The sequence below is a fragment of the Sphaerodactylus townsendi genome, linkage group LG15 (genome assembly GCF_021028975.2).
Source record: "Sphaerodactylus townsendi isolate TG3544 linkage group LG15, MPM_Stown_v2.3, whole genome shotgun sequence".
Taxonomy (NCBI): domain Eukaryota; kingdom Metazoa; phylum Chordata; class Lepidosauria; order Squamata; family Sphaerodactylidae; genus Sphaerodactylus; species Sphaerodactylus townsendi.
In genome coordinates, this window is record NC_059439.1 from 31,402,909 (window position 1) to 31,424,247 (window position 21,339).

The 21,339-nt window shown below is 57.6% G+C and overlaps 2 protein-coding genes across 3 annotated transcripts in view; one reads left to right on the top strand and one right to left on the bottom strand.

Annotated features, from left to right (window-relative positions):
- LOC125444311 (integrin alpha-L-like) overlaps positions 1-5,266 on the top strand; it is a 49,047-nt gene extending 43,781 nt beyond the window's left edge. Inside the window, 3 exon segments of the mRNA XM_048516739.1 lie at positions 102-197; positions 1,116-1,226; positions 3,806-5,266. Of these exon segments, the coding sequence (XP_048372696.1) occupies positions 102-197; positions 1,116-1,226; positions 3,806-3,916 (318 nt within the window). The 3' untranslated portion in view covers positions 3,917-5,266.
- A 1,801-nt stretch (positions 5,267-7,067) lies between these two features.
- Positions 7,068-13,718, bottom strand: LOC125444794 (zinc finger protein 572-like). 2 transcript variants are annotated; one of them, XR_007246247.1, is made up of 4 exons: positions 13,577-13,718; positions 12,777-12,949; positions 7,971-10,807; positions 7,068-7,145 (listed from the first exon to the last, which is right to left on the bottom strand). XR_007246247.1 is itself a non-coding variant. In XM_048517479.1 (3 exons), the coding sequence occupies exons 2-3, from the start codon at positions 12,841-12,843 to the stop codon at positions 8,796-8,798; spliced, it is 2,079 nt and encodes a 692-aa protein (XP_048373436.1). In that variant the 5' UTR covers positions 12,844-12,949; positions 13,577-13,718; the 3' UTR covers positions 7,069-8,795. The 2 variants fall into 2 exon arrangements, 1 of the variants encoding a protein (XP_048373436.1); XM_048517479.1 differs by having other exon boundaries at positions 7,069-10,807.
- Positions 13,719-21,339: the final 7,621 nt, after the last annotated feature.

Genomic DNA, 21,339 nt, shown 5'->3' on the forward strand with positions numbered 1-21,339 from the left:
AGAGCTTAGAAGCGGGCCTCTTGGAAAGGAAGCTAGGATGTTCTGAGAATGAATTTTATTGTCCTATGTAACCTAAGGCTTCCTTTTCTTTATTCCACCAGGAATTCTCTCAGTCCAGCTTCTGCACAGCCTCGTGGCTTACATTTGACACCAGAAGATACTCCAATCAGTATGGTAGTCAATATGCCCAGTCTCAGGTAGCAGAATAAGCCGATGCCTCTGAAATAACCCCTTTTTCCTTTACTGCCAGTGTGTTAAAGTTGTTTGTAACATTCATTCATTCATGACATTCATTCATTCATTCAGAGTACTTTCTGAACCAAAAGATATCTACAATGTGTGAAATAGTATCTGCCTCTATTAGCTATATACTTTAAGTCTGGTGATTATCCTTTTGTTAGCATGGCATTGCGTTTGGGATTTTCTTTTTAAAGGACATCCATTTCCCTCTGAACCAGATGTGTTTCCAAGACTCCTATTATTTCAGCAGAACCTGTGTTTTCCAGAGGCAAATAGGGACCATTCCCATCGCCCACCAGGATGCAGCCAATTGCCATGCTGACAGAGGCTGATGGGAATTGTAGTTCCTGAACATCTGAGAGCCGCAGGTTCCTGCACCTGCTGCTGGGGACCTTGGGTCACAGTTCCTCAGAACTCTCTCAGCTCCCACCCACCTCACAAGGCAGGTGAGGAGAGGAAAGAAAGGAGTTTGTGTTCTTGAGTCTCTTCTTTGGGGAGAGGAAGGTGGGGTATAAATCCAAACTCCTCCTCCTCCTCCCTCCCTCCTCCTCCTTCTTTCTTTCTTTCTCTTTCTTCTTCTTCTTCATTCTCCATAGTGCTATCTTGGATTAGATCACCTCCAATTCAAGAAAGAGATTGTTCTGAGATAAAAGCATGTCTTTGCATGCAGGTCCCAGATTCTGAATCTGTGGAATCTCCAATTAAAATAATTGCAAGGATGGATAGATGGATGGATGGATAGATGGATGGATAGATGGATGGATAAATAGATGGATAGATGGATAGATAAAATTATACCTTTAGCCAGGCATGCCTTTTCAGACTGCACCCAACATGACTGGTGATTTGTGTCCATTCTCTCTCGTTCCCCATAGGTCACTACAGAGGTAGATATGATTTATGTGATGAATTATCTCCCTATTATTATCGGCAGTGCCTTAGGAGGCTTGTTCCTGCTGATTCTCATCATTGTGGGGCTTTACAAGGTAAGATCGGATGTGCGTTGGGAATCCAGGATTAAAACCTGGAAAGTCAGCTACTTTTGAGAACTGAATTAAAAAACAGGGTTTTAAAGGTATATGTGAATATATACTGCACTGAGGCCCTCTTGACAGGGGACAGCAGTTTACACATTCAGTAAAGCATAAACAAATATTTATTAGGGCATTAAACATTACAATTGAAGGAAGACCGTTGTTTCAAAACATTCAAAACACGTAATGGAAATGTGGCTACAGTTTCCAATACTTCTATCTCAGAATTATTCAATGGCTTAATCGTTTTTGTTTTACCTGGAAGAGACACACATTCTGTAGGGAATAGTGCAACCCAATCAGATCTAAGACTGTTATGTTTAGGACACTGGAGCAGAATATGAACAAGGGAGTCAACAATGTGAGGACAAAACAGACAGCGATGCTCAGAATGAGGAATGTTGGGAAAAGGCCCTTGAAGTCAAGCTTCCATTCAGTAAATAAAATATACACTCCATTTCCTTTCGCTGGAACCTCAGGACCCAGTGGGCAATGCTCTGAGTTTCTAGGAGGACTCCCACTGTAGTGGGTGACTTGGCATCCCTATAGTTCCCCTGGAGAGAATTACTGCTTTGGAGGGTGTAGTCTATGCAGTGGTGGGATCCAAAAATTTTAGTAACAGGTTCCCATGGTGGTGGGATTCAAACAGTAGCGCCAATGGGGCTGGGTGGGGCATGACTTGAGCGTGGCCGGGCATTCCGGGGGCGGGGCATTAATAATTTCTCTATTACTGTAAAAAACTCTTACTGTAAAAAAAAAGTTCCTAATTTCCAGCTGGTGTCTTTCTGTCCCTAATTTAAACTCATTATAGCAAGTCCTATCGTCTACTGCCAACAGAAACAACTACTTCTCCTCTAATTGACTGCCTATCAAATACTTAATACTTTCAAATACTTAATTTTGTTTCTAGAAATCAAAAGAAGGATACTTTCCTTAAACAAGGAACTTTACCATATTTCTCAAACATGTTTTTAAAACAGCCCAACAGGGAGAATTATCCCGTTTTCTACCTTCGCTAACCCGCCACATAGGAAACAACAGGACTTCATGATTTTTGGACCTAATGGAATTTCTAACAGAAAAGCAGACCCAATTAGTAACCCCCTCTCGGCACACACAAATAATTAGTAACCCACTCTCGGGAACTGGTGAGAACCTGCAGAGGATCCCACCTCTGACTCTATGGCATTTGCTGAGTTCCCTTCCCTCCCCAAGTCCTGCTTGCTTCAGGCTCTGCCCCCAAATCTGAAGAAGTTTCAGAGTTGCCAGCCCTGCCAGAGTTCCAGACGCCAACCTTCACCACTCCCACTAGTGCGGATGGTACCCTGGGAGCTTGATCTGTGACTCAGAAGTTGCAGTCCTAAGAGCATTTTCCTGGGAGTAAGCACCACTGAATAATATGAAGCTTACTTCTGAATAAACCTGCTTAGGACTGCTCCCTTCAGACCCTCCTCCCATACTTCTGCTACTGTAAAAGTTTTTAAATGTTTAATGCTTCATGTGTTAGCTCTCCATGTGTAAGCTATTATTGTTACAGCTTAGGAATGGTTTCATTAGATAATCTTATGCATGTATGCTGGCTAATCTTTGTCTTTTGTGTATTTAGAGTTTTGTGGTAGGAAAAGGGACCAAACATGACTCCGACTGACGCCAGTAGCTGGCACAAATACATTTTTGATTGAATATGGGTTTCCTGTACACAGCCTTATTGACAGAATATGGACTTTTATGATACATTCCAGGGTTCTGTTAATAGTATACAGTTCTCTTACCTAATTCAGAGAAGAAAGATAGGACAATTATTTATCTTAAAAGATTTTTCTTCCCCATTGGAGGGCAACTGATTCCATTCCACTTCATTCTGTGGTTATTTTACAGGTTATAGCTAATTAAGATTCTTAATTAGCTATAACCTGTGGAATAACCACCCACATTTTACAATATGATAGAGCCAAAGTTAAGCCTTTTAAAGTCGCAAATATATGAGTGGGGGAAAGCAACTGTTCCTTTAGCATCATCTGAACCTAGTGCTATCTTTTTTTAGTATTTCCCAGTATACAAAGTGCTGTTACAACAGTCACTGAAGAACATAAGAACATAAGAAAAAGCCAGCTGGATCAGACCAGAGTCCATCTAGTCCAGCTCTCTGCTACTCGCAGTGGCCCACCAGGTGCCTTTGGGAGCTCACATGCAGGATGGGAAAGCAATGGCTTTCTGCGGCTGTTGCTCCTGAGCACCTGGACTGTTAAGGCATTTGCAATCTCATATCAAAGAGGATCAAGATTGGTAGCCATAAATCGACTTCTCCTCCATAAATCTGTCCAAGCCCCTTTTAAAGCTATCCAGGTTAGTGGCCAGAACCACCTCCTGTGAAGCTAGGTTCAGTTGCTTTGTTCAGGATTGCCCGGTGAGTTTCAGATGTGTTGAATGGCCATCTGAAGTTAGGGACTTCAGGCCAAACATCTTGACCAATATTGACCAAACATCTTATCCAAACTGCTACTAATGTTTCCCTTCTCTGTTGCTTACAGTGTGGGTTTTTCAAGCGTAATTATAAAGACAAGTTGGACCATGAAGGCCACCGTGAAGATGATGATGAAGAAAAAGAAGTCCCACTGAACGGCGAAGCAGAGAGCAAATAACCGGGAGCTGCTTGCCATTTGGTCTGGAATGGATCGTGGATCGAACAAAGAATCCAAATGGCATTGATCATGAACAGCTGCTGCCCAGCATTTCTGGTCTTCTTTTGCAGCATTTACATGCTTCAGCTTAACTCCAGTACCAGCTTGTTTAGTGTGGACAGTGGAAACTTTGTTTGACATTTCTCAAGACAGCTGCCCCTTTAAATCCTGCTATTTTCCTTCTGCTTCCAGCTTAATTCTCTCCTGTTCAGTCATGACCAGCAAATCTGAAGTAATTGATTCTTGTGGGGATGTTCATGTATGAAATATTGCTTCTCTCTTTGCAGTCAGATCCAGCCTTGTGACGTGATTGAAAACAGTGGGCTCTAATCTGGAGAACTGGGCTTGATTCCCCACTCCTACACATGAAGCCTGCTGAGTGACCTTGGGCTAGTCACAGTTTTCTCAGAACTCTCCCTTTTTCTAGAGACCTGTCTAGCCTGGAAAAGCTCCTGCAGGTGTAGCTCCTCAAAATAAACGGACTTCAAGTGGGGAGCACAGTGCTGCATAGAGTTCTAGGAGGAGCCACAATTTCAGTTCCGTTTCAGCCGGTTGCGGAAAAGGAACAGCTGGACTATTCAGAAGCGTCTTTGGGTGGAAACGGCCCCTAACAGTTTCCCTCCTCCAGACCAGCCAAGGCACTTGATCTAAATGTTTCCAAAAGAGGATTTATTTTGTGCGACAAGCGAGGGCTTTCATTCATTCTCTTATATGTACGCCCTGTTGCAGAAAACACAGTTCACTCTATTTATTTCTGGTGTTACCACTGCTCTTCTGGACCTCTGTTGAATGCTTTGAAGCAGAAGATGACCTGTGAACCACATGAGGAAGCGGTCAGGAAAAGAGGAGCTGAAGGCAGGAGCTGTGGACTAAAGCATTTGTATGTCTCTGCTGCCTCCTGGGGGAAAGGACAGGCCCTGCTTTGTATGTACACAGAAGAACAGTTAAGATTTGAGTCCTGTAGAGCTTTCGAAACCCACAAGAGTTTCCGGCTGTGAGCTTTTGAGAGTCAAGGCCCCATTTATAAGGGCAGTGCTTGCTCCACGGTTTGCAGATAGCCACATTTGCAATTACAATCAACCCAGAGGGCCATGCCGCTGCTGTATGCCCTCTATGCTGCCCCACCAAACACATACATAGGCTGATTATCCCGCTCACTCCGCTCTGGCCCGGAAAGTTGTGCCAGAAGTTTTTGATGATGCTTTGATGTTTGATTATGATTGCTGATGTTTATACCATCGTTGTTCGCCGCCCTGAGTCTGTGGGGGAGGACGGGATAGAAGTCGAATAATAAAAATAAAATAAAAAGTGCTTCTCGCTTAGCACCCATGGGCAAGGGACAAGAAATCTTGCCCCAGCGTGCCTCCTCTCTCCTTGTGCAGCAAACAAGCACGTCGGGACAAGATTTCTTGCTTCAACGTGCTTCCTGTTCCACCGCATGCGCCTATGCCGGTTGGTAATTGGCTATACAGTAATGTAAGATACAGCTGTTAATATTACACATATAACTATCACTTTTTAAATTACTAGATTACTACTGAGCACATATGGTTGTGCTCAGTGGCGTAGAAGGTTAAGAGCTCGTGTATCTAATCTGGAGGAACCGGGTTTGATTCCCCGCTCTGCCGCCTGAGCTGTGGAGGCTTATCTGGGGAATTCAGATTAGCCTGTGCACTCCCACACACGCCAGCTGGGTGACCTTGGGCTAGTCACAGCTTCTCGGAGCTCTCTCAGCCCCACCTACCTCACAGGGTGTTTGTTGTGAGGGGGGAAGGGCAAGGAGATTGTCAGCCCCTTTGAGTCTCCTGCAGGAGAGAAAGGGGGGATATAAATCCAAACTCTTCTTCTTCTTCTCACTGTTAACCCTTAGACAGCCTTTCCCCTGGAATGAGAAAGGTTTCCTCGATTGCCTTCCTGCTGTCTCCGCAGCGTGAGATACAGCACTTCAGGGAGGTTCACAGCTTATCCAGCTGACAATCCTTCGGGTGGTGGCTATCTGAAGGTGGGAACTCCCTGGTAACCACAAGCCCAAGTGGGCTATGGACTGGCCCACTTTCCTGGAAGCCAAGGCACCACATTGGAGGAAAGTGCCCAGAAGAGCCACAAACACTGTGTCAAAGAGGGTCTGGTGCGACTGAGTGAATGTATTATAAACTTTCCCCCTCTGGCAACTCTTGCCCTCCAGATGTCCACGGACTACAATTCCCATCAGTCTTGTTGAATCAGATCTCTGTAAGCAAACAGTGATTGGGCTTGCAAAAACAGACACGTGGAAGTATGTTCAAAGTCCCCAGGTAACCTACATAAAAACACATTCTGAAAGAAATTTGGAAAATGTTTAGACTGGTCCAGAAGTTGAAGAATGGAGGGTCCGAACGGCATCAAAAACAGCATTTATTAATTAGGTCATAAGAGGGAGACATGGATAAAAGCAGAAAATCAGTGTTACAAAAATAGCTACACTCGTGGGAAGTCTGGATCATGCAAGGGAGTTTTAGATGCAGTTCTAGTTAAATACTGGAGTTTTACATATTGCCCCAAGTTCCTCTGGGCTCCTAAGTAATAAAACAGTAACAGTGAAAATAAAAGTGTTAAATGTTTTGTTTTGTTTGCTCACAAAGCACCTCTGAGCCGTTGATTTCAGCGCTTTCAGTCTGAAGCAGAGTGCCCCTTCTTGTCACATAGAGTCCAGGAATGAAGCAAACTCTGCTCATGTGGGAAGGGGAAGGAATGTACCTCAAAGGAGGGTTGTGGTCGGTTTTCTACAAAACACGAGAAGCATCCCCGCACTGGCTTCCAAACTGCAGCGGGGTTTTTTGGAGCAACCACACAATATCCTACTGTAATTGTCCACCTTCCAAGTTTTGTTTTACTCAAACCTGGTTTGGCACGATCTTTCCAGGAAGAATACAGCGCAAGCCCATTACAAAGCCACCTAGATGGGAAAATGTGATTTTTCTGACAGTTCTGTGCATGTCAGCACCAGCCAGTGTAGTGGTTAAGAGCAGGAGGATTCTAATCTGGAGAACCAGGTTTGCTTCCCCACTCCTCCACCAGAGTGGTGGAGGCTTATCTGGCAAACCGGATGTGTTTCCACACTCCTATATTCCTTCTCAGAACTCTCTCAGCCCCACCTACCTCACAAGGTGTCTGTTGTGGGGAGAGGAAGGGAAAGGAGCTTGTAAGCCACCTTCCTTAAAGGATATTAAATCCAAACTCTTCTTTCTTTCCCCATGACTGCCATTTTTCCTAGTATGACAACAGGTTTAAAAATAAAATAAAAAAACCCAAGTAATTGCAATTATACTATTGCACAATAATATTGTAATATTTTAAGGTCTACTGCCACATCGGTTAGCTCCTCTGAATCCTCAGTTTTCAAAAACCCAGTCTCTAGCAGATCACAGCAAAAAGTAGTTCTATGCAATTGCACTCCAATACAATAGCAATTACCAATTTTTTCACACCTGGAAGCTTTCCAGTTGTGCACGCGTGTGTGTGTAAAGTGCATCAAGTCACAGCCAACTTCAGGTGGTGACCCCATAGGATTTTCAAGGCAAGAGACTAAAAAAGGGAGTGTGCTATTGCCTCACTCTGCATAGAAAGCTTGGATTTCATTGGTGGTCACCCATCCAAATATTAGCCAGGGCTGACCCGGCCCAAGAGCTGATGAGATCAGGCTAGCCTCGGCCATCCAGTCACACGACAGCAGAACAAATAAAGGGAAACTGGTGGGCCACTGTGGAAAGTATACACACAAAACTTCCATGTGGATGCTCTGTAGTCAATGCAAGAGCCAGCGTGGTGTAGTGGTTAAGAGCAGGTGGTTTCTAATCTGGAGAACCTGTTTTGATTCCCCACTCCTCCACCTGAGAGGCGGAGGCTCATCTGGTGAGCCAGATGTGTTCCCGCACTCCTACATTCCTGCTGGGTGACCTTGGGCTAGTCACAGTTCTCTCAGAACGCTAAGCCCCACCTAACTCCCCAATTGTGGGGAGAGGAGCTCGTAAGCCACCTTGATTCTCCTTATAGGAGAGAAAGGTGGGTGTGATGGAGAGATTCAGAAACCAAAAGGTAACACAGGCATGAGAAGTAGCTTTGATCTCAGGAGAGAGATCCGGAAATCCTATGCAAATGTACCAGGGTAAACTTCAAAAGGCCTAAATTACCTCGTGGCCGAAACAGAGTTTTCCTGAGCCATGAGAGACCAAGGCTAAGGAGATTCCATCTTGGGCCAGGCTAAGGGAACTTGCTCCCTGCCGTGGCTCTGAGTTTTGAAACAAAGGAATCCTTTGAGAATGTACTATGCTGAGGATTAGATTTCGTGACAGTGGGGTGTAAATTCAAACTCTTCTTCAAACGCCTCTGCATTTGGGGCAGTGCTCTGAAGGCAATGGAACCCTTCCCGTGTGGATGCAGCCGCGGTTTGTGTTGGGGAACGTGGCACTCCGCGTACAGTGAAGGGTAAAATTTTAAAACACCCCGAATGAATTCAGCCAGTTTGGAATTGGATTTGATCAGCAGAATGACACAAGACTTGCAACGAGACAGGGAGCTGGGCCATCATAAAGCTTGGCCGTGAGGCAGCTGTTTGATGTGACCCTGCACAGACATGCAGATATTGGGGCGAGGAACGTTTTTAAGTGGGCAGCAACCCCCAGCAGAAGCTCCCACAAATACATTTATGATCATATGACTCACAGAACCGCCCAGACCACTTTGTGTCGATAGATCCTTGATGCTTTTGTCCACTTCCGAGTCAGACTTGCTGGTTATTGGCTATAGGACGCACTTCCTAGACAACCCGTTTGTGTACTCCTGTCCACTAAAACCCCACCAATCATTTTAATGCCAGGATCCCTTCCTCTTCCTCACCCTGGCAATCTGGCCTCCAGCTTTCCCCCTCCGAACTATCCTCCTCCTCCTCCTCCTCTCCCTGCCGACTTCGTCTCTCGCCATCCTCCCCGCTGTCCTGCCACTCCGCTTGCGGCCTGACGCTCTCGTCTGCGGCACACGCGTCCCATTCTTCCCGCGAGCCCCGCTCTGCGCCGCCTTGTTCCACGTCCTTCTCCCAACACGCTTGCCGGGAGCCCCGATCGCCGCTGCCCTGCAAACCCTCCTCTGCGTTTCCGTCGTCGTTGTCGTCCTGACATTCCAGCCTCACGCCGTTGGGATCCTCGTTCTGCGGATCCTCCTCCGCTCTCTCGCCGTCGCCGTCGTCGTCATCGTGACACTCCAGCCTCATGCCGTTGGCGCCGTCGGCCTGCAAGCTCTGCTCCACGCCCTCGTCTTCGTCCTCCTGCCACTCCACCCTCCCGGCTTCCTCCATGCCTCTCTCCCAACCTGGCCTCCTGCTTTCTCCCCCGCCATCTAGCAACCGCTTCTCTGCACTTTGGTCAGCCCCGTCCTGCCAATTGGGCCTCTTGGTCTGGTCCCCTTCCTCCTCCCATTGCTGTCGCAGGCTCTCCTCTTCCTGCCACTCCTGTTCCATTATCCCCATCCCGTTGCTTTGCCACATGCCGTCCACGCCCCCTTCCACCCCCTGCTCCCCGGCATCTTCCATCCCTGCAATGTCCCACCCCTCCACCAAAGCCAGCGTCTCTCCTCGCCTCACATGGGCCCGCCTGTGCTGAGAAAGTGCCGACTTCTGGCCGAAGCCCCTCCCGCAGTATGGACAACGGAAGGGCTTTTCGCCGGTGTGGGTGGCTTGGTGCTGGAGGAGGGCAGAGCTACGCACAAACCCTTTCCCGCAATCAGCGCAAGAGTAGGGCTTTTGGCCCGCGTGGATGCGCTGGTGGATGTGATAGGTGGAGCTGACGCTAAAGCTCTTCCCGCACTGGCTGCAGCAGTAGGGCCGCTCGCCGGTGTGCGTGCGCTGGTGCTGCAGGAGGGCCGAGCTGACGCCAAACCCTTTCCCGCATTCGTCGCACTTGAACGGCTTCTGGCCTCTGTGCACCCGCTGATGCTGCTGGAGGTTGGAGCTCTGGTTGAACCCCTTCCCGCAGTCCGGGCAACGGAAGGGCCGTTCGCTCATGTGGATCCTCTGGTGGCGGATGAGGTGGGAGCTCTCGGCAAAGTGCTTCCCGCACTCCGGGCAGCCGAAGGGCCGCTCGCCGGTGTGGGCCCGGAGGTGGCGGACCAGGTCGGCCCGGAGGCGGAACGTCTTGGTGCACTCCCCGCAGGAAAACGGCCGCTCTCCGGAGTGGAAGCGCTTGTGCTGGGTGACCTTGGAGCTCTGCGAGAAGCATTTCCCGCAGATGGAGCAGACGTAGGGCTTCTCGCCCGTGTGGATCCGCTTGTGCTGGATGAGGTCCGAGCTGTGGCTGAAGCTCCGCCCACACTCGGGACAGGTGAAAGGGCGTTCGCCCGTATGCGTCCGCTGGTGGATGATGAGGTTGGAGCTCTGCGAGAAGCCCTTGCCACAGTGGGTGCAGCGGTACGGCTTCTCCCCCGTGTGAGAGCGCATGTGCTGGACCAGGTGAGAATCCTGCCGGTAGCTCTTGTCGCAGTGGGGGCATTTATAAGGCTTCTCACCTGTGTGGACGCGACGGTGCCGAACCAGGTGAGAACTATTGCTGAAGCTCTTTCCACAGTCGGGGCAGATGGTAGCTTTGGGTATCTTGTCGCCGTCGGAAAGGTTGTCCATTGATTCCTGCTCCGCAATAACGACAGATTTACCATTGCTGGACTCATACTGAGTTAGTTCTATCGCACGACCTTCCGCCGTGATTTCCTTCGCTGGAGAGTCTTCTCCCAGTAAGTCTGCTGTTCTGTAGATCTCCAGGTTTTCTTTCCATCCCTTCAACGATCTTTCTCCTTCTTCCTTATCGTGATCTATCAACTCAATCAGCTCTGTGGAAACAGCCACACCACACATGTTATCTCTCTGTGATAAACTTAATTCATACCTTTCTATCATACACTGAATACTGGGAAAGCGATCCACATATTTTTTTAAAAAGAATATATATATATATATATATACACACACACACACACACACACACCCCTTTATTATACCTATTATATATATATACCTTTTATGCCATATATACCCTTTTGTGCACTATTATATATATAGCCATACCCCTTGTATACCTATTATACATATGCATACGGCACATTAGCATACGCCCATATATATACATATATATATACATATATATATATACATACATACATGCATACATATATACATATATATATACACACACACACATATACATATATATACACACACACACACATATACATATACACACACATATATATACACACACATATATACATATATACATATACACACACATATATACATATATACATATATACATATATACACACACACATATACATATATACACACACACATATATACACACACACATATATATACACACACACACATATATACATATATACATATATACACACACACACACATATATATACACACACACATATATATACATATATACACACACACATATATATACACACACACACACACACACACACACACATATATAGGTATAATAAAGGTATACATATATATAATAATAATAGGTATAATAAAGGTATATATATATACCTTTATTAGGCATAGAATCCATATAAACCTTTATTAGGCATAGAATCCATATAACAGCCAACATTGTCCAAACAAGTATCCCATACATGAGAACCATTGCAGGTAATCATTTCAAAGTTTCTATAAGGAACCTAGCTACAAAAGTTAAAATCTCGGAGGCGGAATTGATAAACAAAGAATACAGAAGAAGCAAATGAACCCCGAACCGGATCTTCAAAAAGTGCAAGATAAAGTCGCTCATGAAAACAATTGTTGTTAGCAGAAGACAGCAACTTGTTGGCTGTTCTCGTTGCAAGCTACACTTCAGTCGTCGTTAAAAGGAAATGACACAACAATGAATAAATAAGAGCATTAAAAGAGAAGGGCAAACTATTTTCCAGGTTTTTTAAATTAAAATGTAAGGTTGTGTGTCAGTACCAAGATGTTACTATCTCCCCTACATCTGGAAACTTTTCTGAAAGGCTTGAGAAGATTCAGCATTCAAAGAATGTCATATTACAACTAGTCACCCGGTTATGAGAAGCCCAGATAACGTGATGATGGAATAGTGATTAGTCATATTTAGACTGAACCCGTCCTCATTTTAGTCTTCTTCCTGGTGAACAATATATTCACATTTCGGGGTGGGAGAAAAACACAGAGGACAAAACTCACTTCTTTCATCGGGGAAGAACAGTTTGGATATATATCCCACCTTTCTGGGGAATTCAGATTAGCCTGTACATTCCCAAACACGCCAGCTGGGTGACCTTGGGTAGTCACAGCTTCTTGGAGCTCTCTCAGCCCCGCTCACCTCACAGGGTGTTTGTTGTGAGGGGGGAAGGGCAAGGAGATTGTAAGCCCCTTTGAGTCTCCTAAAGGAGAGAAAGGGGGGATATAAATCCAAACTCTTCTTATTATTATTATTTCTCTCCCGTAAGGAGACTCAAGGTGGCTTACAAGCTCTTTTCCCTTCCTCCCCCCCACAACAGAGGGGAGGTAGGTGGGGCTGAGAGAGTCCTGAGAGAACTGTGACTAGCCCAAGGTCACCCAGCAGGAATGTAGGAATGTGGAAACACATCTGGATCACCAGATAAGCCTCTGCCACTCAGGTGGAGGAGTGGGGAATCAAACCCAGTTCTCTAGATTAGAATCCATCTGTGCTTAACCACTACACCACGCTGGCTCTCAACAGACCAACAAATGAGATTATGGTCAATACGGGTGACACAAGTTCTCCCCATTTCTTACCTGTTACAATCTCTCCATCGCTGGAGTCCTGGCGATCCAAGACACATTTTTCTTTCCCACCTTCCATAGGGGAGGTCACCGCTGTGCCGAGTTAGCCCCAGGGACTCCTGCCCATGGAGGGTCAAACATTCATATATGATGACAGCATATAGATCCGAGGACAATCCAAGAGCCTGCAACAATCAGAAGAACAACTCTGCGCCACTGTTCTCCAGAGCCAGAAAACTTCCGATAACGCCACCCACAACACAGAGACCCCTTCCGCACGTGCAGCGCAATGCAAATCCGCTTGCAAACAATTGTGAAAGTGGATTGAAAGTGCCTTATTCTGCATGTGCGGAAGGGGCCAGATCTCCACAAACCATCCCCAGATGCTCCATCAAGTCTTCCCGCAATTCCTTGCACAAACCCAGAGGAAAGAGCGCTGCCCTATAACCAGCACAGCCCGGCAGCACACTCCCGCCTGTGCTCCATGCACAACCACACAACAGCGCTTTGTGGGTTTGTAAGATTGCAAACCGACCCAGTTCCGTGATGGGAACCGACACCGCAGCAACACTGCAAAGCGCATTTTGCACCGTATCAGTGAAGCTGCAAGGTCTTGCACTCCCAGGCTGGGGGGGCAAGCCTTCCTTCCTAGCTTTCCCCCTCCCTGGACATTACTTTTATTGTTGTTGTTGTTTTGCATTCTTGCCACGGTGCAGTTTGGGCTCCCCACCCCCTTTTTGCAGCGCCATTCCCCTCCACCTCCCCCCCCATATGCTGCCCTATAAGATGCCTCAGGTGCAGCCGCATCAAACCTTGTGGCGCGCCCCGGGCTCCCCGGCGGGCTTTGTTTGCATCAAAGAGCGGGCATGGGGATGCTGCTGGGGGTCCAGCCGCGGAGATCCGCTTGCAACAGGAAGGTCCCTTCATGATGGAGACCCTTCCACCGCCGCACTTCCTTCCAAGTCCTTTCTAGGAGGCGGCCGCTGTGCAACCTCTACGGTTTTAACTCAGTCCGCTCCTGGACCCAGTTTGCAGGGGCGACCCCATCGGCTGCAATGTTTTATTTCCGGCAGCAATTGCGGGCTCTTTTTTTTTTTTAATCTTTGTGCATTTGAAATTTTATTTCGGTGATTTCCCCGCGGGCATTAACCGGTGGCTTGTTTTAGCATGCTCGATGGGTTTTTTATAGGAGGGCATAACCCTGTTCAGAGTTGCAATGCTAATCCAGTATTGCTGGCACAAGGAATGGAATAACTGTAAACAGGGGTGATGGACCGGATCCCATTAGGGGGATCTGGATCCCATTAGGGGGAATCTGGATCTCAATACCGTTGCCCGTCGTGATCCATAGACCTATTTAACCTCAAGATCAGTTCTGCTTTTTAGAAGAGGAGTTTGGATTTATACCACACACCCCTCCTCTTGTAAGGAGACTGAAAGGGGTTTACAATCTCTTTTCCCTCCCTCACCCCCACAACAAACACTCTGTGACGTGGGTGGGGCTGAGAATGCTCCTAAGAACTGGACTGGCCCAAGGTCATCCAGCTATTGTGTGTTGGGGTGCACAAGATAATCTGGCTCACCAGATAAAACCTCCGCAGCTCAAGTGACAGAGCGAGGAATCAAACCCGGTTCTCCAGGTTAGAGTGCACCTGCTCTTAACAACTACACCAGGCTGGCTCTCTACATGATAATATTCAATTTACATGATAATATTCAATTAACAGTGCAAGCCTGAACAGAGTTACACCCTTCTAAGCACGCCGACTGCAAGGGTGTCAGGCCGTTTAGGACTGCGCTGTTCTGCATATTTCTTATTTGAGACAGCAAAGCAAGGGGGCATTTCTTTAAGGCTGGGGATGGAACTGAAAACTTCCTGGTTTCCACAGTTGCGGTTGCTGGTTCTTATTGTTTCCACTTTGCACACAAGAGGCCCTGGCCCTTCACACATCATGATGCCAACCAGCCCGCTGCGTTTCCGATGTTATTTCGTTGCAGCCCTGTGAGGCTTTTAGCTGGTGCAAACATACAGTTACCCAAGCCCTGAGTTGAGGCCGAACCACTATATAGACCCCTTCTGCACATACAGAATAATGCACTTTCAATCCACTTACACAGTTGTTTGAAAATGAATTTTGCTATTCCACACAGTAAAATCCGCACAGTAAAATCCAGCTACAAAGTGGATTGAAATTGCATTATTCTGCATGTGCCGAAGGGACCTATCTAGACCCTGCAATTAAAATGTCTACATCCTAAACCTCGTATTCATATGCCTCCCCCTCCCCGCCCCAGGCTGCTATTATCAGCCCTGGATTAACCATTAAACATAATAAGCTGGTCCCCCCCCTTATCTCTGCTAAGTATTGAAGCAGCTTTGTTAGGTCAGATTACTTTTGAGGTTAGGCTCAAAAGCTTTGCAATTGAAAAATGCAGGAGAAAACTTTTGGTAGTATAAATAAAGTCATAAGTAAGCAACAGTAAACATTGTTCTGCATCTTTGATTTGCATAAGTTAAAACGCCATGTATCTTCAAGGCAAGAAAGCAATGGAATAGCGGGTGTTTTGTTTCATACAAATAATATTTATTCATTGGAATGTATATATTTTACAGTTTATTGTTGTTTTTATTTTGAATTATACATGCAGCATATGGGGGGACCATCAGCTTTTCAGCGCTTAGGGCCTCTAAAGGTCTAAAGGCCTGGCTATTATACCATCCTGTAGGTAAAAATCTGAGACTAACTCCGCCCATACCTCTAACCATTCTCACTTTGCAATCTGCAGGCTACGATTCTACAAAAAGGCAAAGTTGCTTTATTGAAAAGAGAGGACTGAGGGGCAAGAATATGGTTGCCAGTTTTGCTCAATAACACATTTGCACCCCCATGTATTTTAATGCCTCAAGAAAATACAAAAGGGTGCCCAGCCATGTGCTGGGCACCAAACAGTAGTGTTTAACAGCAGGTGCATTCTAATCTGGAGAAGCGGGTTTGATTTCCCGCTCTGCCACTTGAGCTGTGGAGGCCTATCTAGTGAACCAGATTATCTTGTGCACTCCGACACATTTTGGGTGCAATGCCCTCCAAAAAAGAAAAACCTTTGCCAAATAGGAATATGGACCCAGATGTTGGTAGCTGTCTGCAACCAAAGGTCTGGAAATTATAGATGCACCCCCGTTGTGAATACCAGCAACTGGTAACACTGTCTTCTTATTCTTTCAGGCACTGAGAGATGCTTAATTATTTAGTAAAACTGAACAAGCAAACCAGGGCTCTAAAGCTCTCTGGAGTCATTAGAGTGTAGACTGTGTGTTTCATGAACGTTCAGCAACTAGTTGTGATGACAAATGCAAAGGAAGAATAAACATGTGGCTACCTCTTTTTTTCTTGCTACTACTTGTGGCTTCCTACTTTTTTTCTTGCCCGTGATTTTAATCGTCCATTTTGCAGGGGTCTGCAACCTGCGGCTCTCCAGATGTTCACGGACTACAAATCCCATCAGCCCCTGCCAGAATGGCCAATTGGCCATGCTGGCAGGGGCCCCCCACCCCCCCCCCCCCCCACCCCCCCCCCCCCCCACCCCCCCCCCCCCCCACCCCCCCCCCCCCCCACCCCCCCCCCCCCCCACCCCCCCCCCCCCCCACCCCCCCCCCCCCCCACCCCCCCCCCCCCCCACCCCCCCCCCCCCCCACCCCCCCCCCCCCCCACCCCCCCCCCCCCCCACCCCCCCCCCCCCCCACCCCCCCCCCCCCCCACCCCCCCCCCCCCCCACCCCCCCCCCCCCCCACCCCCCCCCCCCCCCACCCCCCCCCCCCCCCACCCCCCCCCCCCCCCACCCCCCCCCCCCCCCACCCCCCCCCCCCCCCACCCCCCCCCCCCCCCACCCCCCCCCCCCCCCACCCCCCCCCCCCCCCACCCCCCCCCCCCCCCACCCCCCCCCCCCCCCACCCCCCCCCCCCCCCACCCCCCCCCCCCCCCACCCCCCCCCCCCCCCACCCCCCCCCCCCCCCACCCCCCCCCCCCCCCACCCCCCCCCCCCCCCACCCCCCCCCCCCCCCACCCCCCCCCCCCCCCACCCCCCCCCCCCCCCACCCCCCCCCCCCCCCACCCCCCCCCCCCCCCACCCCCCCCCCCCCCCACCCCCCCCCCCCCCCACCCCCCCCCCCCCCCACCCCCCCCCCCCCCCACCCCCCCCCCCCCCCACCCCCCCCCCCCCCCACCCCCCCCCCCCCCCACCCCCCCCCCCCCCCACCCCCCCCCCCCCCCACCCCCCCCCCCCCCCACCCCCCCCCCCCCCCACCCCCCCCCCCCCCCACCCCCCCCCCCCCCCACCCCCCCCCCCCCCCACCCCCCCCCCCCCCCACCCCCCCCCCCCCCCACCCCCCCCCCCCCCCACCCCCCCCCCCCCCCACCCCCCCCCCCCCCCACCCCCCCCCCCCCCCACCCCCCCCCCCCCCCACCCCCCCCCCCCCCCACCCCCCCCCCCCCCCACCCCCCCCCCCCCCCACCCCCCCCCCCCCCCACCCCCCCCCCCCCCCACCCCCCCCCCCCCCCACCCCCCCCCCCCCCCACCCCCCCCCCCCCCCACCCCCCCCCCCCCCCACCCCCCCCCCCCCCCACCCCCCCCCCCCCCCACCCCCCCCCCCCCCCACCCCCCCCCCCCCCCACCCCCCCCCCCCCCCACCCCCCCCCCCCCCCACCCCCCCCCCCCCCCACCCCCCCCCCCCCCCACCCCCCCCCCCCCCCACCCCCCCCCCCCCCCACCCCCCCCCCCCCCCACCCCCCCCCCCCCCCACCCCCCCCCCCCCCCACCCCCCCCCCCCCCCACCCCCCCCCCCCCCCACCCCCCCCCCCCCCCACCCCCCCCCCCCCCCACCCCCCCCCCCCCCCACCCCCCCCCCCCCCCACCCCCCCCCCCCCCCACCCCCCCCCCCCCCCACCCCCCCCCCCCCCCACCCCCCCCCCCCCCCACCCCCCCCCCCCCCCACCCCCCCCCCCCCCCACCCCCCCCCCCCCCCACCCCCCCCCCCCCCCACCCCCCCCCCCCCCCACCCCCCCCCCCCCCCACCCCCCCCCCCCCCCACCCCCCCCCCCCCCCACCCCCCCCCCCCCCCACCCCCCCCCCCCCCCACCCCCCCCCCCCCCCACCCCCCCCCCCCCCCACCCCCCCCCCCCCCCACCCCCCCCCCCCCCCACCCCCCCCCCCCCCCACCCCCCCCCCCCCCCACCCCCCCCCCCCCCCACCCCCCCCCCCCCCCACCCCCCCCCCCCCCCACCCCCCCCCCCCCCCACCCCCCCCCCCCCCCACCCCCCCCCCCCCCCACCCCCCCCCCCCCCCACCCCCCCCCCCCCCCACCCCCCCCCCCCCCCACCCCCCCCCCCCCCCACCCCCCCCCCCCCCCACCCCCCCCCCCCCCCACCCCCCCCCCCCCCCACCCCCCCCCCCCCCCACCCCCCCCCCCCCCCACCCCCCCCCCCCCCCACCCCCCCCCCCCCCCACCCCCCCCCCCCCCCACCCCCCCCCCCCCCCACCCCCCCCCCCCCCCACCCCCCCCCCCCCCCACCCCCCCCCCCCCCCACCCCCCCCCCCCCCCACCCCCCCCCCCCCCCACCCCCCCCCCCCCCCACCCCCCCCCCCCCCCACCCCCCCCCCCCCCCACCCCCCCCCCCCCCCACCCCCCCCCCCCCCCACCCCCCCCCCCCCCCACCCCCCCCCCCCCCCACCCCCCCCCCCCCCCACCCCCCCCCCCCCCCACCCCCCCCCCCCCCCACCCCCCCCCCCCCCCACCCCCCCCCCCCCCCACCCCCCCCCCCCCCCACCCCCCCCCCCCCCCACCCCCCCCCCCCCCCACCCCCCCCCCCCCCCACCCCCCCCCCCCCCCACCCCCCCCCCCCCCCACCCCCCCCCCCCCCCACCCCCCCCCCCCCCCACCCCCCCCCCCCCCCACCCCCCCCCCCCCCCACCCCCCCCCCCCCCCACCCCCCCCCCCCCCCACCCCCCCCCCCCCCCACCCCCCCCCCCCCCCACCCCCCCCCCCCCCCACCCCCCCCCCCCCCCACCCCCCCCCCCCCCCACCCCCCCCCCCCCCCACCCCCCCCCCCCCCCACCCCCCCCCCCCCCCACCCCCCCCCCCCCCCACCCCCCCCCCCCCCCACCCCCCCCCCCCCCCACCCCCCCCCCCCCCCACCCCCCCCCCCCCCCACCCCCCCCCCCCCCCACCCCCCCCCCCCCCCACCCCCCCCCCCCCCCACCCCCCCCCCCCCCCACCCCCCCCCCCCCCCACCCCCCCCCCCCCCCACCCCCCCCCCCCCCCACCCCCCCCCCCCCCCACCCCCCCCCCCCCCCACCCCCCCCCCCCCCCACCCCCCCCCCCCCCCACCCCCCCCCCCCCCCACCCCCCCCCCCCCCCACCCCCCCCCCCCCCCACCCCCCCCCCCCCCCACCCCCCCCCCCCCCCACCCCCCCCCCCCCCCACCCCCCCCCCCCCCCACCCCCCCCCCCCCCCACCCCCCCCCCCCCCCACCCCCCCCCCCCCCCACCCCCCCCCCCCCCCACCCCCCCCCCCCCCCACCCCCCCCCCCCCCCACCCCCCCCCCCCCCCACCCCCCCCCCCCCCCACCCCCCCCCCCCCCCACCCCCCCCCCCCCCCACCCCCCCCCCCCCCCACCCCCCCCCCCCCCCACCCCCCCCCCCCCCCACCCCCCCCCCCCCCCACCCCCCCCCCCCCCCACCCCCCCCCCCCCCCACCCCCCCCCCCCCCCACCCCCCCCCCCCCCCACCCCCCCCCCCCCCCACCCCCCCCCCCCCCCACCCCCCCCCCCCCCCACCCCCCCCCCCCCCCACCCCCCCCCCCCCCCACCCCCCCCCCCCCCCACCCCCCCCCCCCCCCACCCCCCCCCCCCCCCACCCCCCCCCCCCCCCACCCCCCCCCCCCCCCACCCCCCCCCCCCCCCACCCCCCCCCCCCCCCACCCCCCCCCCCCCCCACCCCCCCCCCCCCCCACCCCCCCCCCCCCCCACCCCCCCCCCCCCCCACCCCCCCCCCCCCCCACCCCCCCCCCCCCCCACCCCCCCCCCCCCCCACCCCCCCCCCCCCCCACCCCCCCCCCCCCCCACCCCCCCCCCCCCCCACCCCCCCCCCCCCCCACCCCCCCCCCCCCCCACCCCCCCCCCCCCCCACCCCCCCCCCCCCCCACCCCCCCCCCCCCCCACCCCCCCCCCCCCCCACCCCCCCCCCCCCCCACCCCCCCCCCCCCCCACCCCCCCCCCCCCCCACCCCCCCCCCCCCCCACCCCCCCCCCCCCCCACCCCCCCCCCCCCCCACCCCCCCCCCCCCCCACCCCCCCCCCCCCCCACCCCCCCCCCCCCCCACCCCCCCCCCCCCCCACCCCCCCCCCCCCCCACCCCCCCCCCCCCCCACCCCCCCCCCCCCCCACCCCCCCCCCCCCCCACCCCCCCCCCCCCCCACCCCCCCCCCCCCCCACCCCCCCCCCCCCCCACCCCCCCCCCCCCCCACCCCCCCCCCCCCCCACCCCCCCCCCCCCCCACCCCCCCCCCCCCCCACCCCCCCCCCCCCCCACCCCCCCCCCCCCCCACCCCCCCCCCCCCCCACCCCCCCCCCCCCCCACCCCCCCCCCCCCCCACCCCCCCCCCCCCCCACCCCCCCCCCCCCCCACCCCCCCCCCCCCCCACCCCCCCCCCCCCCCACCCCCCCCCCCCCCCACCCCCCCCCCCCCCCACCCCCCCCCCCCCCCACCCCCCCCCCCCCCCACCCCCCCCCCCCCCCACCCCCCCCCCCCCCCACCCCCCCCCCCCCCCACCCCCCCCCCCCCCCACCCCCCCCCCCCCCCACCCCCCCCCCCCCCCACCCCCCCCCCCCCCCACCCCCCCCCCCCCCCACCCCCCCCCCCCCCCACCCCCCCCCCCCCCCACCCCCCCCCCCCCCCACCCCCCCCCCCCCCCACCCCCCCCCCCCCCCACCCCCCCCCCCCCCCACCCCCCCCCCCCCCCACCCCCCCCCCCCCCCACCCCCCCCCCCCCCCACCCCCCCCCCCCCCCACCCCCCCCCCCCCCCACCCCCCCCCCCCCCCACCCCCCCCCCCCCCCACCCCCCCCCCCCCCCACCCCCCCCCCCCCCCACCCCCCCCCCCCCCCACCCCCCCCCCCCCCCACCCCCCCCCCCCCCCACCCCCCCCCCCCCCCACCCCCCCCCCCCCCCACCCCCCCCCCCCCCCACCCCCCCCCCCCCCCACCCCCCCCCCCCCCCACCCCCCCCCCCCCCCACCCCCCCCCCCCCCCACCCCCCCCCCCCCCCACCCCCCCCCCCCCCCACCCCCCCCCCCCCCCACCCCCCCCCCCCCCCACCCCCCCCCCCCCCCACCCCCCCCCCCCCCCACCCCCCCCCCCCCCCACCCCCCCCCCCCCCCACCCCCCCCCCCCCCCACCCCCCCCCCCCCCCACCCCCCCCCCCCCCCACCCCCCCCCCCCCCCACCCCCCCCCCCCCCCACCCCCCCCCCCCCCCACCCCCCCCCCCCCCCACCCCCCCCCCCCCCCACCCCCCCCCCCCCCCACC